This window comes from Salvia splendens, chromosome 2 (genome assembly GCF_004379255.2).
Source record: "Salvia splendens isolate huo1 chromosome 2, SspV2, whole genome shotgun sequence".
Classification (NCBI taxonomy): domain Eukaryota; kingdom Viridiplantae; phylum Streptophyta; class Magnoliopsida; order Lamiales; family Lamiaceae; genus Salvia; species Salvia splendens.
This window is the reverse complement of record NC_056033.1, coordinates 28,195,908-28,214,410: the sequence shown is the minus strand read 5'-3', so window position 1 is coordinate 28,214,410 and position 18,503 is coordinate 28,195,908. Positions and strand designations below refer to the sequence as shown.

Sequence of the window (18,503 nt, the reverse complement as noted above, 5' to 3'; positions counted from 1 at the left end):
AAAATCTAATATTATAAAATCCAAAATCGAGTATCAAACAACATTAGAATTATTAAAAAAATATTATACTTATTTTGTTGGGTAGTGATAAAATGCAACAAACTCCAAACGGATCATTAAAAAATATCAACGATGACAAAATAGTAGCAATAGAAAATGTCAACACATTATCAACACAGCATCAACTGTTGACACTGTGTTGACATTTCTGTTGCTACTATTTTATCATTTATTGACATTTTCTAACAGTTCAGATCATAATTTAGAGTTTGTACACTATTTAGAGCGTTTATTTGATGACATTCCTATTTTGTTATAAGTATAAATATTTATTTAACTTATCTAATCGTAATCGCAATGCAATCGCATTCCAATAAATTGAGTTATCTATCATCTGATGTCATCCTTTCCGATTGTAAATGCAGCACTCGAATTCTATTGGCTGAGAGGTCGTGGAGGTATTCAGCAAATGCCACGTCAGCGGAGAAGCCGAACACTCTGGAATTTTTGCCCACCCCTCTCCCAACCTATTAATTCTGGCCCGATCCTCAATAAAGCTCCGAAATTTTGAATTTTTTTTTACCAAGTGCAAACTCCGTTGTTGCAAATTTTGAGGAACAAAACATGAAGAGCCGATTTGCATTAGCGCTGATTGTTGCCGCGATTGTGTTTCTCCTCTGCGTAGAATCGAAGAAAAACGATCCGTATAAGGTAACGCATGCCACTCCACCACCAACGGCATAGGTGATTTAGGGCTAAATTGAAGGAGATTAAACTTTTTTAGGACGAGTTTAAGTGCCTAATGTGAAAGAGATTTGTAGTGTAAAAATGTAATGATCGCTTTCTTTGATGAGTTGCTTGAACGTATGTTGGGGAATTGGGTGAAGTAGGATTCTTGGCTAGTAAAATTCTGTCATTTTAGCGTTCTGTTTTTTTTTTCTTCTTCCTTCTGTAGTTTAAACAATGTGATTTGTGCCAAGTATTGATTGGCGTTCAGAATAGAATCAGGGGAAAGAAGAGGAAAAATGAGGCACAGTTTAACACTGTGAAATCTCAATTGTGTAGAAAGATTGTGTTATTTTGTAGCAATATGGCTTAGGGAATTTCCATCCTTTATGTTCAGCTCAAGCATTGTTTACATCTTTCTGTTTAGCTTCTTACCGATGATTCTTTTGCCAGGCTCTTGGGGTTGATAGAAATGCAAGTAATCGAGAAATTCAAAAGGCCTTTCACAAGTATGTTTGCAAGATTCAGATGAAATCAGGGTTATGCATTGGTAAATATTCCTTGACAAATTTTTCATGCATGTGCTTTGCAGGTTATCTCTGAAGTATCATCCTGACAAAAACAAGAATAAGGGAGCCCAAGAAAAATTTGCAGAGATCAATAATGGTACAATTCACATCTCTTTGATTTTGGGGCTTATTAAGCTGTTCTGCTGTTGGGTTTTGGGGGCAGTTGGTTCATGTATTTTCTTCATTGTGGGAAATCTGACCTTCCTTTCTTTCCTGTATGCTTAATTTCTCTTGTTTTTCGAGTTATGGCCTTACATCCTGATGCTTCTTCACTTGTGTTCAGCATATGACATCTTATCCAACGAAGAGAAAAGAAAGAATTATGATCTCTACGGGGATGAAAAAGGTACCCCGGGATTTGATGCTGGAGACCCTGGATATTTCACTAGTGGTGGACCAGGGCAAAGTGGGTTCAATTTTAGACCAGGGGAATGGCAGAATATGGGGGGACAAGGAGGAGGCTCAAAATCATTTTCATTCTCATTTGGAGGTCCTGGTTCAGGGGGTGGTTATGACATGGGTGATATGTTTTCTAACTTTTTTGGTGGTGGTATGGGAGGAGGCAGTCAGTTTGGTGGTTTCAGCAGCTCAGGCAGGTCAAAGCAGGGGAGTAGACAATCCTCGAAGAGCATACCATCTGTTAATTCCCAGTTCTACAGGAAAGAAATAGTTGATAAGGGGATGACATGGCTCTTATTAGTTTACTCATCCAATATGCAGGAGATCCAAATATATGAATCTGTTATAGAGCAAGTAGTCACCCCACTTCAGGGAGCAATGAAGGTATTTGGACATTTCTCTTCCGCACGATCTTGTAGTTAAGTACTTCAAGTGTGCTCAAGTTTATGGTTCTCTTGTGCAGGTTGGAAGTATAAATTGTGGATCTGAGACATCCTTGTGCAAGGAGCTTGGTTTATACAATAGCAGAGAACCTAAAATTATCGTTTACTCATATGCATCTGGTGAAAAGGCTTCTTTGGTGGAGTATGGTGGTGACTTGGACGTAAGATCCCTCAAAAGTTTTTGTCAAGACTATTTACCCAGATTCTCAAAGCGGGTCAACTTGGATAGATTTGATGCTGCATCTGAAGGCGGGAGGTTACCCAAAGTGTTGCTTCTGTCTACTAAGAAGAGCACTCCCATTATTTGGCGAACATTAAGTGGCATATATCACAAACGTTTCTTGTTCTATGATGCTGAGGTACTTTAACTATAAAAATATGGACGAAAACTTGTTACTCTGTGTTTCTTAAATGGTTTAATGATGTTGTTTTTGCAAATCACAGGTTCGTGATGCCTCAGACTGGTCTGTGAGAGAATTGGGCATCGATTCACTTCCAGCCATTGTTGGTTGGCTGTCGAATGGGGAGAAAGAAATTATCAAGTCTGGTATATCTGTAAAGGACCTGAAATCTGCCGTTCAAGAGCTTAGTGGCTTGCTCGAAAATTTCGAGAAAAAGAATAAGAAGGCTTCTGTCCAAAAAGATGCTACCGAATCAGGAATACCGTTGCTTACCACTTCAAATTTTGATAACATCTGTGGCGATAAAGTTCCAGTCTGCTTGATTGGTGTCTTCAAGTCATCGACAACGCGGGACAAGTTACAAAAAATCTTGCAATCTGTAAGTTCCTTAGTTTCCTGTTACATTTATACAGCCTTCATTAACCATTAGAACCAAATTACAGCCTTCATTTGATTGCTGGCTTCATCGGCTATGCGCTTTTGCAGTAACGTAGAACTTACACGTTTACGAATTCAGTCTTCTTGAGGTCTGACCAAATAATTGGTTTCTTGCATAGGTTTCCCAAAAATCTTTTTCTAGACGACAAAGACCAACATCTGGCCCGAGGGACTCGGTCTCGTATGCTCTCTTGGATGCTTCAAAGCAGCAATCTTTCTTAAACGCCCTCGACAAATCAGGGTTCAAGTCATCGGATAAGCTCCTGTTGGCCTACAAACCAAAGCGAGGCACCTATGCCGCATCCCAGAGCGAAATAACCGAAGAAGCAGTCGAGAGCTTCGTGAGTTCCGTACTGAACGGAGACGTACAGTTCTCCAAGGCAAGACAGAAGCCTACACTAAAATAATATCTGAAATTATGGAAAATTGGATGAGTACCAAAACCATGTATTATACCTTAGGTCTTATTGATAGAGTAGTGAATTATAGCTAAAAAGTTGGGTATGCAAAAGTTTTAGTAGAAAATTTGCTGAGGCTTCGAATAGAAACGGGAAAACATTACATCTGTATATAGTAAATTCCTTTGGAGGTGAATATATTTCGTGTTTGCTTCCTTCAATCAGCTATCTTCTATTTTCTTAATTAATGTTTGATAAGTTATTTATGAGTGATAGGCCAAATGCACTCTTATTTATGTTAATATATTTGTTATTATTGATCATTTTGATTATTCTTATCATTTACTAATATATATTTATACATTACTTTTATAGCATACATTCATATTCGCATCACATAATTCGTGACTAATGGTAATGAATAGCCCAAAATGAAGATATTTAATAATTTTTTTTGTTGTTCAGACCAATAGTAATAATAATTTTTATCTATATTTGTACTAGTATGTTTTTACATTAATAATAAAAGCTATTAACACACGTAAAAATTAAAGCTAACAAAATACATGCCATGATATGGTGATATTGAGCTAATATTTAAAGCAAGAAAGTCAATATCAAATAATAAGAATGTTAAAATTTGCATGTCCAGAACTCTAAAATAGAGTTGATGTTATTACAACAAAATTTATAAGTATAAAAAATTCTTATTTCCAGCTTCATATGTTCAATATGGAACTTTTATTTTTTTTCAACCATTTCTATCTCAGGCATATTATTCTGACTTCGATTGATAAAAGAGAATATTAGATACAGTTGACCGTATAAATAAAATTTCTAAATAATTTTCAACTTAATCCGTTTCTTCATTATATTTAATGATAATGACTACATAATTTTATATGCAGCTTTACTTAATATAGCAAATATATGTATTTCTTTGTGTGTTAAAATTCCAAAGTTTATATAGATACAATACTTTAGTTTAATTAATTTATTATCACAAAAATGTTAGTGTTTCACTTGGAGTATTAATTAAAAGTGAGTGTTTATCATGAATTACACCGTCGATTAAAATATACTCCCTCTGTCCCACATAATTTGACACAGTTTTCCATTTTGGGTCGTCCCACATAATTTGACCCATTTCACTTTTATCATTTTTTGTAGTGGACCTCACATTCCACTAACTCATTCCTACTCACATTTAATTATAAAACTAATATATAAAAGTGGGACCCACATTCCACTAACATTTTCAACTCACTTTTCATTACATTTCTTAAAACTCGTGCCCGGTCAAAGTGTCCCAAATTATATGGGACGGAGGGAGTACATTTTTTTTTCTAAATCCAAAATACTCTCTCTGTCCCATAATAATTGTCACCCTTTTTCATTTCGATCTGTTCCATAATAATTGTCACATTTCAATTTTACCATAAATGATAAATAGGTCTCATATTCCACTAACTCACTTCATTAACATTTTATTATAAAACTAATATAAAAAAATGGATCTTACATTTCGCTAACTTTTTCAACCAACTTTTTTACATTTATTAAAATCTGTGCTCATAATAAGAGTAACAAAAATTATGGGACGGAGGGAGTATAATCTCTTAGAGCATCCACAACGGTGGACGGCGGCCCCGCGTCCGTCCGTGCCAGCGGCGAGGACACATACCGCCGTCGTGCCAGCGAGCAGGCGACGTGGCGGCTTACGATTGGGCAACGGCATAGCCGTTGCCTTTGAATTATTTTTTTTAATTTTAAAATTTGATTTTTAATTATATAAAATGATAAAAAAAATAAAAAAAAATATTTTCCAAATCCCAAAAATATGGCCGTTTTTTCCCGTTTTTTCTGAATTTTTTTTTATTTTTTTCCCCCAAAATCATCTATAAATACACACATTCATCATCCATTTATCACATCAAATCATCTCTCATTCATCTCTCATTCATAATTCTCATACAAACTATCAACACATTCATCCCTCACTCAAAACCTCAAATGGATTTCACCCATATTATGGCGGAAGCGGAGCGCGAAGAACAAGAATACTACGAACAACATCGTGCCGCTTACGAAGCATACGTCGCGGCGAATACCCGAATCCACAATCAACTACAAGAAGACATAATCAAACACACGTGGGCGAAATTCGGCAACGCTTAGTGGTTTTTTTTAATTTTTAGTATTTTAATTATGTAATTTTTAATTTTTAGGATTTTAATTATGTCGTTTTTATTTTATTTGTCATTTGTAATATTATTTAGGTTTTTTTAATGAATTTTAGTATTATTGAAATGTTTTTGTTTAATTAAATTTTAAATTAATTGTGCTCGTCCTTGCGGAAGAGCACAGCTGTGAGTGTTGTGCTCTTGCCAGAGAGCAGGCAGAAAAAGTGGGGTCGGGCCCACAACCGTACCACTGGCAAGAGCACGGTTGTGGATGCTCTTAGAGCATCTCCAATGCACGGATGTCCCACTCGGACATCCACTAGGACTTCCCAAAAGCACCTCCTGCCACGTCACTAGGACTTCCCCTTCACAATCCGCCCTTCCCACTAGGACTTCCCGCAATAAAAAAAATCACAAATTCACAAATAAAGCAATTTACGTTTACGGAAATAAAATTTCAACACGAATACGAACGGGAAAAATTATCAACTTCATTAAAAAAAACATACATGATTTGAAAAAAAAATTACATAGTAATAAAACAAAAAAAGTAATAACATCAACGTCAACCCCTCCGCGTTCAAACCTCTTCGATAATATCGTGCTGAAGTCGAACATGGGCATCTGTTTGCCGCATGTCGGCAAATGCACGCATCCGCTCGACCTCTCCATGAGGTACCCCCATATTCACATTCGTGGTGGCCACGCCGTGACTTGGACCTGCACCCGTATCAGCTTCATTGGTCCACTGAATCAGTTCCGCAGCTTCATTTTTGACATATCATCTTCATTGGTCCACTTGAACCTGCACTCGTATCATCTTCAACAAGCCGTATATATAGAGTTTAAAAAAAATTAAATACCGGACGTCCGACCCACGCCATAATGACGGACGTCCGCCCGCCCGTCGCCCGCACGTCCGAGGACATCTGACGTTCTTACGGAACGTCTGTATCCGAGTTGAAATGCCACAATGGCGGACGTCCCGATCGCCCGTTGCGGATGTCTGACCGGACGTCCGCCATTGGAGATGCTCTTATGCTGTCATAGAATTATTACAATTTTCAAGGGAAGAAACAAGAATTGACTGATTTCCAAGCTCCAATAAAACGGAGATGACACGTGCCGTCCACGTAGGTGTGTTTTAAACAATAAACATGGGGACGGTGTTTTCTAAACCGGCAATTTGGTTATAAACTCATAATACATGCATGGACTATGAAAGAGACCAAATAAAAAATTTATTATAACATAAATACAAACTAAAGTAGGCTGATTAATTTTCAGGATCAACAAAAATAGTTCAAGCTCTTTATTTCATACTTTTATGTATAGTTTGCAAAATAATACTACTTTCGTCCTATTAAAGCATAAATATTTGATTTTAATACAAAATTTTATATAGTGTTGTTCTGTGAGTTAATAAAAAATAAGGTAAGTGGGTAAAAAATAGAGATAATATTATCTAATTTTAAAAAATATTTTATTTTTAATAGATCAATAAAAAACAATGTTTCATTTTCAAGGACAAATAGAGTATTATACAAACACATGTAGTAATAGTTTGCAGAGATGTAGTAATACTGTAATAGTAGTGTAGTTGATGAAAGAACAAACTTAGAATAGATATAGATGCTAAGAGAAAAAGAACAAGTATGCTCAAGAATTCGAATAATTTACAATGTGCGAAGGAATAAATTAAGGTTATTCCCATCAAGGTGTCGGTAATTTACCCAACTTATTTTGATAAAAAAATATCTATGTACATAAATGATAAAAATTCGACTCTGATATGAAAAAACACATACGGCGCTAATGCGTTTGGGTCAATTTTTATTTTATTTTATTTGAGTCCTTATCGAATTGATGCAATTGATGATTTCAAATTAAGTTTGAGTTGTGCTGGGTTGATTTGGATAACTATTAAGAAATAATTTTACTAGTTAATTATTTTTTAAAATATCACAGTTTAATTCAATTCTTTAAATTTAAACCATGTTAAATTTTAATCATATTATATCATTTCTAATTGTTTAATAGCATTATATTTTAAACGTGTAATATTAGGTTCAAATCGTAATTGTGTCATGTCAACTCAATTTGTATCATATCATGCGATATGACAGGAAATTTTTGATATGATATGAAACCCGACACAAAACACGTATCAAGTTAATGAGTTTGAGTTAAATCTTACCGTGATGAATCTTTGTTGGGTTAATCCAACAAACCAGATAATTTTTTGTTGGATTTAGATTATGTTATATTAGATTGAATTACTCAATAATGACCCAATCCAAATAATTTATCATAACTAGATTGATTATTATGACTAATATATATATATATATATATATATATATATAGGGTCTTGTTAGGTTGAGATTTTTTAGCTTAATTGAGAATTGAGATGCATTTTCAGCCACTCATTTTGAAATGTCAACTACAAGTAGATTATATCAACTAAGGGTATTATCGTCATTTCATTTCAATAGCTAGAATATCAAATGTCAACAACTCGTATTAAAATGTCAACAACTAAAAAAAATTTATTTTTTTATTTTTTAAAATTTTTTTTTATTTATTTAAAATTTTTAAAAAAAAAATTTAAATTTTTTTTAATTTTCACGCGATGTCAACTACGATGTATAGCCTGCACATCAAATGTCAATAGCCCTGCACATCAAATGTCAATAGCCTGCACATCAAATGTCAACAGGTTATAGTTGACATTATATGTGTATAGGTGATATGAATCGTATATGTAGTTGACATTATATATGTGCAGTTGACATGAATTGTATATGTAGTTGACATTATATGTGTGTAGTTGACATGAATTGTATAGGTAGTTGACAAAATAATAAAAAAAATAAAAAATCGAAAAAAAAATTTATTTTTTTTTTAAAAAATAAAAAAAATATTTATTAAATAAAATGTATGATGAAATTACCATTCTGCCCTTTCACAATTAATTAATGTAAAAATATTTTCCATGTGGTAAATTCTGGACCACTCATTTAATAAAAATGAGTGGCTAATAATGCATCTCAATTCTCAATTAGGCTAAAAAATCTCAATTGATCACAACCCTATATATATATATATATATATATATATATATATATATATAGAAAATGATATCTGGGAGACTCGGAGGTAGAAATAGTGTGACAGTTTCATCAAACTAAATTTACATACTTTGAAATGATGTAAATTGTATTAGAATGTGTTAAATTTTAGATTTGCTCATGTAATTACTAACTATAGAATCAAAATTGGTTTTCAATTCATTCCTCCGTCCCATTCAAATTGTTCAACTTTTCTTTTAGTTAGTCCTATTCAAAATATATACTTTCTGTATTTGAATATAAATTCCTCTATCATCATTATTATATTTAACTACATATTTTCTCTCTATTTATTCCATATAACAATTCCTTCTAAAATTCCGTGCTACTTAAGAGTGTGTATATCTTGATTGATTCAGAGGGAATAATATGTATAGCCATGCATAAAAGAGAACTAATAACGTTTCGCATGTCTTGTTATCTCATAAAAGTCTATGTCGAAAGTAAAACGTGTGTCGTACTCCCTCTGTCCCATTAAAATTGAAATGTTTTCATTTTTAGCTTATTCCATTAAAATGGAACGTTTTCTAAAATAAAAATACCACTATCTTTATTTTTTCACCCCTTTTACTTTATTATCTCTTGATTAACTCAAAAAACAACATTACATAGTAAATAAAAACAAACGTTTTATATTTTATGAGACGGATGAAAAACAATCCGTGCAAAGCTAAAAGTAAAAACAAAATTGGCTTATGTTCTCAATTTTGAATTTTTGAGTATTTGAAAACAATTTACCTACGAAATTGGACCGTTCCACGGTCAACCTTAATTAACCATCCAGTGTCACACACATATACGTGTCAAGGTTTACTATCATACACTGATTTTTTTTAAATTCAACATCACCATTTGCAATCATATGAAAATACAAAGTATTCTAATACTACTATACTACATCAAATTTCTTTCGAACATTTTCTGATTGATGGTGCTTTCCAATTTATTAGTATAGGAGTACTCTATATACTTTATCTACCTAATTACAAGAAAGATTTTTTGATACTATAAAAATAAATCATACTCACCTATAAAAACTATCCATTTTTCATGTAAAATGTGACATATTCATCAATAAAAATGTATTCTAAAAATTAAACCTCCACTTCCAGCCTCTCATCTTCTCCAACACTCACACTTCTTCCAATCATATTCCTCATCGTCGTTTGTCATTCTCGTCATCGGCAATCTACTCTGGATGCTATAGAGTAAAATGGTTCAAGTAATGTATTAGTATTTGATCATAGCATTAATTTAATTTTTCTTCTTTTTTTTAAAAGAAACCTAAAATATATTTCTCATCTATCAATTATACTCCCTCCGTCCAAAAGAATAGACAAAGTTGTAAACAACACGAGTTTTAATGTGCAATTAGTAAAGTAAGAGAGAAAAAAAATGTGATACAAGTAGTGCTAGTGGATTATGAGATCCACATTTAGAATGACGTGTATATTAATATAGGTTTAAACTTTCAATTTTTAGAATTAGTCTAATTTTGATGGATGACCCAAAAATAACAAAACTAGTCTACTTTTTTGGACGGAGGTCGTATCACTTTAATTAAGCATCTATTTTAAGAAAGGTAAATAACAAATGACAAAAGTTATTAAAATACAAAGTTGTACATTTATATAGGGTAACTTATAAGAAAATCTTAAAATTTGGTCAATTTCTCTAAAAAATTCCCACAACTTTAAAATATAACCAATTACTCCATATCTTAATTTTACTTCTTTTTTTTTTCTCAATCATCTCATTAATTGGGTTTGGAGCAATATATTTTTGCTTCCAGATCATATACAATTACTGCTCCAAATGAATAAGATGAGGAGTACATATTTTTTATAAATGCATGATCAAAAGACAAACAAGTACTTATTAAAATCTCGTAGGCAGAAACAGAAGCAGAAACAGAAACAACGTTCCACACACCACCGCCTTCTACATTGTTCCCCTCCTTTTCAAAACCCAATTCCGCCCCCAGTTTCTCTCTTCTACTCCCTATATTATACTCACTCCATCTTCGCTCCTTTATTCACACACCCATCAAATTCATTAATCACTCTCACAAATGGAAACCAAAGTAGGCTCGCTGGACTCCTGCAGAGCCGCCACGTGTAACGACGTCGGCTGCCTCCCCTCCAACGGCTCCGTCTCCGCGCTCCACTCCTCCGCCCCGCCGCCCTTCAACTCCGCCGAGGCCACGCTCGGCCGCCACCTCGCCCGCCGCCTCGTCCAGATCGGCGCCACCGACGTCTTCTCCGTCCCCGGCGACTTCAACCTCACGCTCCTCGACCACCTCATCGCCGAGCCCGGCCTCAACCTCATCGGCTGCTGCAACGAGCTCAACGCCGGCTACGCCGCCGACGGCTACGCCAGGGCCCGCGGCGTCGGCGCCTGCGTCGTCACCTTCACCGTCGGAGGCCTCAGCGTGCTCAACGCCGTCGCCGGCGCTTACAGCGAGAATCTCCCCGTGATCTGCATCGTCGGAGGTCCGAACTCGAACGATTACGGCACCAATAGGATCCTCCATCACACGATCGGCGTGCCGGATTTCTCGCAGGAGTTGCGGTGCTTCCAGACGGTTACTTGCTGTCAGGTGGCACTCGAATTAATTAATTCATTCATCGCTTCATTTTATTTCCCCCAAATTTGAAATTGAAACAGAGTTGCATTTTCCCCCTCTTTTCAATTGATTTTAGGCGGTGGTGAATAATTTGGAAGATGCTCATGAGTTGATAGACACGGCGATATCGACGGCGTTGAAGGAGAGTAAGCCGGTGTACATAAGCATCAGCTGTAACTTGCCGGCGATTCCACATCCGACGTTCAGTCGTGAGCCTGTTCCATTTTCTCTCTCACCTAGGTCAATTTAATTTATTTCATCCCTGAGCTCGGTTTTAATTATTGAATTTCATTTTAGAATTAGCAAATCGCTGCTGGTTGAATTTCATTTCATGATAAATTGATGATTGCAGAGTTCTCTGTTTAATATGCTAAATTGCTAATTGATTTGGAATTTTGTTGGAATTTCATATCTCAAATTTTTGTAGATTGAGTAACAAAATGGGGCTAGAAGCTGCAGTGGAAGCAGCAGCCGAGTTTCTGAACAAGGCAGTGAAGCCAGTAATGGTGGGAGGCCCGAAACTGCGCGTAGCGAAAGCCGGCGGTGCTTTCGTTCAGCTGGCAGATGCTAGCGGCTACGCCCTCGCAGTTATGCCATCTGCGAAAGGCCTAGTCCCCGAGCACCACCCTCATTTCATTGGCACCTACTGGGGAGCCGTGAGCACGGCCTTCTGCGCGGAGATTGTGGAATCCGCGGATGCGTACCTCTTCGCTGGGCCTATATTCAACGACTACAGCTCGGTAGGGTACTCTCTCCTCCTCAAGAAGGAGAAGGCGATCATCGTGCAGCCTGATCACGTCTCCATTGGCAATGGCCCCGAGTTCGGATGCGTCCTGATGAGGGATTTCCTGATCGGGCTCTCAAAACGCCTCAAGAAAAACACGACCGCTTATGAGAACTACCACAGGATTTATGTCTGTGAAGGGCAGCCTTCCAAGGGCGAGCCCAAGGAGCCATTGCGCGTGAATGTCATGTTTCAGCATATTCAGAAGATGCTGTCGGGAGAGACGGCTGTGATTGCTGAGACGGGAGACTCGTGGTTCAATTGCCAGAAACTGAGATTGCCACAGGGTTGCGGGTGAGGACTGACTAGTTAGGTTCTTAATTCGAAACATTTAATAATTATAACTATTGAATAACGTTTTGTGTAGGTACGAGTTCCAAATGCAATACGGGTCCATTGGTTGGTCCGTTGGTGCAACACTGGGGTACGCGCAGGCTGTGCCCGATAAGCGTGTGATTGCTTGCATCGGAGATGGCAGCTTCCAGGTACCACACCCTCGACATCGATCGTGTATATTTCACTTGGGCACTAGTTTGTTTAGCTTTCTCTGCCTGATGTGTAGGTTACAGCACAGGATGTGTCTACGATGATTCGGAGTGGGCAGAAGACGATCATTTTCTTGATCAACAACGGGGGTTACACCATCGAGGTGGAGATCCACGACGGGCCGTATAATGTGATCAAGAACTGGAACTACACTGGCTTGGTTGATGCAATTCATAATGGTGAAGGGAAATGCTGGACTACAAAGGTACGGTGCGAGGAGGAGCTGATAGAAGCGATCGGGACAGCGACGGGAGACGCGAAGGATTGCTTGTGCTTCATCGAAGTGATCGTGCACAAAGACGATACGAGCAAAGAACTTCTGGAGTGGGGCTCGAGGGTCGCTGCAGCTAACGGCCGCCCTCCAAACCCTCAGTAGATCTAAGTTATGTATTCCTTCCTTCGCATCTTATCTTTGTGAGTGTGCTGATGAATCGTTTGTACGTATGTTTTGAGTTGTGAGTTTGTAAATAGGCAGTAGCTTTTTATAGATCATGAATCTTCTGTGAAAACAGAGGGTGCTAAAAGTTAGGCCCGTTACATCACGAGTCATGCATCTAATTTCAAAATACTCTACTATACACTAATTTTGGACTATATGGGCCACGTCATATTCAAGTCAATTGTCAAAGGTTTTTGTCGCGTTTCGATATTCAAACTAAACTTCAATTAATTCACAATTGGACAGTGTAGTTAGGCATGCACAAGGGTCGAAAACCGCCGGTTCAGGGTCATGAACCGGCGGTTCAAGGGTCGGGGAATGTATGAACCTGAACCGGCCCGCCTAGCTCCCGGCGGTTCCGGTTCCGGTTCAAAAAACCGGCGGGTTACGGGGCGGTTCAAAACCGCCGGTTTTCGGCTTGAACCGCCGGTTCGACGAATTTTTTTTTTTTTTTTGCATTTTTCAACTTTTCAATTTTAATCAACTTACATTACACTTTTCAAGTTTGTTTTTTGTATGAAATGTGAGTAAATAAAATTGAAAAAAATACGGATAAAGTTACAATTTTATTGAAATTGCATGTTTACAAATTACACGTTACAAGTTACAACAATTACAAATTGAAAACATATGGCGGTCTTGAAGTCTTAAACAAAATTTAAATACAAATGAGACTACTAGTGAAGAACTAATTACAAATGACAAGAAACGATGTTGAAGTTCTTAAACGTATAAGTGTATTATATATATACTCTTAACCGGCGAAGAAGATCTTTCTACATAACTAAATTAAGGACACCTTTAGCAATTCAACTTTAAATGTTGAGTTTCGTCTAACAATCAACAAATATATTAGAATTGTCAAAAGTTTCCCTCATTTAGCCGTATAGAGAAATATACTTCATCGACTAGAGTATATACAAATACAATTATGTAATTGTTTTTGCATATACAAAAACATATGGCGGTTCAACCCTAAACCGGCGGGTTGTCCACGGTTTCCGTCAGAAAACCGCCGGTTTCTGACCAAAAACCGGCGGTTTCTGACCGGTTTTGCAGGCCTACACACTGACCCTACGGCCTAGCCTCTGAAAAGTTGCCGGAACCGTCAGAAACCGGCTCCCGAACCGGCGGTTTACCCCGACAAACCGGCGGTTTACCCCTCAAACCGGCGGTTTACCCCGCGAACCGCCGGTTCCAACGGCTATACTAAACCCCTACGCGAACCCTACGAACCCCTAACCTACGAAACACTATTTAACCCTTTGAACCGGCGGTTCGAACCGCCGAACCGCCGGTTTTGAACCGCCGGTTCAGGTTCAATATATTGCCGAACCTGAACCGGCCCTTCCGACCCTTCAACCCTTCTGCCGGTTCAACCCGCCGGTTCCGGGCCCGGTTCCGGTTCATGAACCGGCGGGCCCGAACCGGCGGTTAACCGCCGGGCCGGGTCGGTTTGTGCATGCCTAAGTGTAGTTGGTACTTCTCCATCCCTCTCATATTGATCAACTCATATTTATTGATCAACTCAAGAAAATAATTAAAAATAAGTTATTGTTATATTAGTATTATTTTTGTAGATTTTAAGAAATGTAAAGAAAATAATTAAAAAAAAGTTATTGCTATGTGAGTATTATTTTTGTCCATTCACGAGAAATAAGCATATATTGGATAACACGAATTTTAATGAAAAATTGTAAAGTAATTGAGAGGAAAAAAGTGAGTAAAGTATGATAGATGACAAAAAATTGATAAATTAAGAGAAAGAAAAATTCCATTTTTAAAAATGAGATTATTTTATTGAACTCCCAAAATCATAATTATTTTTTATAGACAGATGGAGTATTAGTTTAGTTTTATAATAAATTGTGTGGAATGAATTGTTGAAATGTGAACTGCCTCAATGTAATATAAAGTGGATCGAAAATAAAATATTATAAATTCAAAACCTAATTCAATTTTCCCATATTATATTGTATAATTACAAGCACATTACGACGATATTTATGTTAACATTTTAGTATTTAAAGTTAGGTAACAAGCTATAAAGTGGGTCAAACTCGTATTTGTGTTGATATTGCAATGTGAACTCAACAATGGAACTTGCAAATCGATAGTGTGTGTTTTACACGTGTTCGCACTCATAATTTTAAAGAATAGAAAATAGAAGTAGCTTGAAAGTTTGCTCATCTGGATAAATACTAAGCAACTGCAATTGTTATCAATTATTCTCTACAATGATAGACTTCATAGTATAATATTGGACATCCACTTCCACATCCACGTTTCTTTTCATTGTCTTTTACTTAAATATAACTTCTCCCCACTTAGAATCTTGGCATTTTATTATTATGGCTCTCCAATCTTGATAACATTCTTGATTTCATATGTGCAGAAAAAATGAGATTTGGAATGTTTGAATCTGCTTTCTTGATTCTACTGCTTCTCTCAAACTCAGATCGCAGATTCGTCTCCGGCCAGTCGGAGAAAGATTTGGTGCTCCAGTTCAGAAACAGCCTAACATATGATCCCTCACTCTCAACAAAGCTCGTCCACTGGAACGAATCCGTGGACTTGTGCCGTTGGGAAGGCCTGAAATGCGACTCCAGCAATCGCGTTTCAGGCCTCGATCTCAGCAGTGAATCAATCTTTGCTGGGATCAACGACACCAGCGCCCTGTTTAAGCTCTCGCATCTGCAGAGCTTGAGCCTGGCACAAAACAGTTTTAATTCAGTCACATTGCCATCGCAGTTCGGACGCCTCACTGAGCTAAGGTACCTGAACCTCAGCAACTCCGGCTTCTCCGGCCAGATTCCTCTGAGTTTATCAAACATGTCGAGGTTAGTCGTCCTTGATCTCTCGAACAAATACTACTCGTCTCTTACGCTTGAGAATCCTGATCTCGGGAGCCTGGTTCGAAACCTCACGAGCCTGAGAGAACTTTATCTCGACATGGTGAAGATTTCTGCGGATGGATTAGACTGGAGCACTGCTCTGTCATCACATCTCCCAAATTTGAGAGTTCTGAGCTTGTCTAATGCAGATCTCACCGCCCCTCCCACTCCTTCCTTGCTAAAACTAAAATTGCTTTCAGTTATTCGTCTAGATGGAAACGCATTCTCGTCTCCCTTCCCCTCGTTTTACGCGGACTTCCCCAATCTGAAAGTGCTCACCATAAGCTCATGTGACTTATCCGGTGTGGTTCCTAGAAAGCTTTTCCAAATCATGAGTCTGCAAACGATCGACTTGAGTAACAACCGCGATCTTGAGGGCTCGTTTCCTGAGTTTCCCGTCGATGGATCTCTCGAAAAATTGATGCTTAGTTACACTAAATTTTCAGGAAATTTGCCTGAGTCTATAGGCAATGTGAGAAAACTGTCAAATCTTGATGTTAGGAGTAACAGTTTTTCAGGGCCAATTCCAAGTACAATCAAGAGCCTTAAATTGCTTGTCTATTTAGACCTCTCCCAAAACCAGTTTTCTGGTAATGTCTCTTCCTTTGCTTTCTTGAAGAATCTCAATGTGTTGAATCTTGGTAGCAACAGATTAACTGGAGAAATTGGTGACGACTCTCTCTGGAAAGGCCTTGACAATCTAGAGTTTCTTGATTTGAGTGAGAATTCATTACAAGGTGAATTGCCAACTTCTTTGTTTGCTCTGCCACAGCTCAAAACACTACTTCTCTTCTACAATAGCTTTTCTGGTTCATCCAAAATCTCAACAAACACTTCTTCATCTCCCCTAGCAGCTGTGGACTTAAGAAACAATGCTCTAGAAGGTTCCATACCTCAGATATTCTTCCAATTGCAGAATCTCTTGAGCCTCTCCCTTGCTTCGAACAAACTCAGTGGCTCGCTACGCCTCTCAGATTTCAGCAAGCTGACAAATCTTGTGAGCCTCGACCTTTCCCACAACAAACTATCCGTCCATGTTGATGAAAGATTGCAACTGGCTAAACTGTTTCCGGGGCTAGAGACGCTCATGCTTTCATCTTGCAACCTCCACAAGATCCCGAATCTGCAAAACCAATCCTCTCTGATGATGCTTGATCTCTCGCGCAACGAGCTACAAGGCGAGATCCCTAGCTGGCTCTGGAGAGTTGGCAACGACGGATTCTCGTTCCGTTTCCTGAACCTGTCTCACAACAGACTCACTCATCTCCAACAGCCTTACAAAATGCGAGGACTGGATTTCCTCGACCTACACTCCAACCTTCTCAGCGGAGAGATTCCAACGCCACCGCCCTCAGCTGCGTACGTGGATTTCTCCAGCAATGGCTTCTCATTTCTTATCCCGGACATCGGGAACATCCTTAAAAGAGTCATGACTTTCTCTGCAGCAGACAATAAGCTGGTGGGAGGGATCCCGCCTTCGCTCTGGAATGCCACAGGGCTTCAAGTGCTCAACTTATCGCGCAATGCTCTGTCTGGCCACATCCCATCTGCGGTTGGGAATCTGTCGAGGCTGCAAACCTTAGACCTCTCGTTCAACGCCCTGGATGGGGGGATTCCGGGGGAGCTTGCAAGACTCACAAGCCTTTCCTTCTTGAATGTGTCGTACAATCATCTTGTCGGGAAGATACCCCTGAAGAAGTTTCCAGAAAGCTCGTACGTTGGGAACGAGGGGCTGTGCGGGTCGCCTCTCAACGTATCTTGCGACGGGCGTGGCAGAGAGATGCACTATGTCTTGTTGGACTAGGATTCATTTTTCTGTTGTAGATGTATAAGTGTGCTATGTATAATATCTTAATAAGTGAAATGTGACTGTTTTTCATGAACGAAGGGAGTCTATTTCCTTCATCATTTATACTATCAATCAATAATCATGGTGTCAAAGCAGTCTTTGATCTTTCAAACTGATCAAACGTTCATCATCATTTGAATATCCTTTTGCACTAACAAACTAAAAGCAATCTCTACTATTGTGAATTTCAAAGTACAAAATATAAACTCAAACTACTATAAACAAGTAATAAAATAGTGGACTACTCTAGAATACCTTTATCTTTGTAGGTAAGAAAATAGTGTACTAAACCTTAAACCATACAAAGACTTCTCGTACTTAAAAACGTGAATTCACTTTTAACTTGAAGGCTATAGATTATAGGATTAAGTGATAAATTCATAATTAGTACTATATTCGTATTTTAAAAATAGAAACATTTGAAATGACATGAGTTTTAATGCACAATTAGTAAAGTAAGAGAGAATTAGAGAAAAAAATTGTTAAAGTAAGAGAGATGATGAGAAAAAGTAATAGAACTAATATTAGTAGATTGTGAGGTTCACTTTATTGTAGTGGTATAAGTGATAAATAAATTGATGTATAAAAGTTTAAAGATTTCCATAGAAAGTTTTTATTCTTAAGAGACAGAAAATGAAAAGAGTCATTGTTTTTAAATATTTTTTTTAAAGTAGGAG

At 37.6% G+C, this 18,503-nt stretch overlaps 3 protein-coding genes across 3 annotated transcripts; all 3 read left to right on the top strand.

The window, feature by feature from the left end:
• Positions 1–536: 536 nt before the first annotated feature.
• LOC121763728 (dnaJ protein ERDJ3A-like) lies at positions 537–3,595 on the top strand. Its single transcript, XM_042159796.1, has 7 exons — positions 537–711; positions 1,180–1,235; positions 1,319–1,392; positions 1,579–2,078; positions 2,158–2,496; positions 2,582–2,917; positions 3,096–3,595. The coding sequence occupies exons 1-7, from the start codon at positions 625–627 to the stop codon at positions 3,381–3,383; spliced, it is 1,680 nt and encodes a 559-aa protein (XP_042015730.1). The 5' UTR covers positions 537–624; the 3' UTR covers positions 3,384–3,595.
• A 6,992-nt stretch (positions 3,596–10,587) lies between these two features.
• LOC121763720 (pyruvate decarboxylase 2-like) lies at positions 10,588–13,238 on the top strand. Its single transcript, XM_042159787.1, has 5 exons — positions 10,588–11,287; positions 11,391–11,554; positions 11,742–12,392; positions 12,466–12,583; positions 12,661–13,238. Exons 1-5 carry the CDS (start codon positions 10,760–10,762, stop codon positions 13,018–13,020), a joined length of 1,821 nt encoding a protein of 606 aa, XP_042015721.1. The 5' UTR covers positions 10,588–10,759; the 3' UTR covers positions 13,021–13,238.
• A 2,245-nt stretch (positions 13,239–15,483) lies between these two features.
• LOC121777614 (receptor-like protein Cf-9 homolog) lies at positions 15,484–17,781 on the top strand. Its single transcript, XM_042174925.1, has one exon. It carries the CDS (start codon positions 15,484–15,486, stop codon positions 17,779–17,781), a length of 2,298 nt encoding a protein of 765 aa, XP_042030859.1.
• Positions 17,782–18,503: the final 722 nt, after the last annotated feature.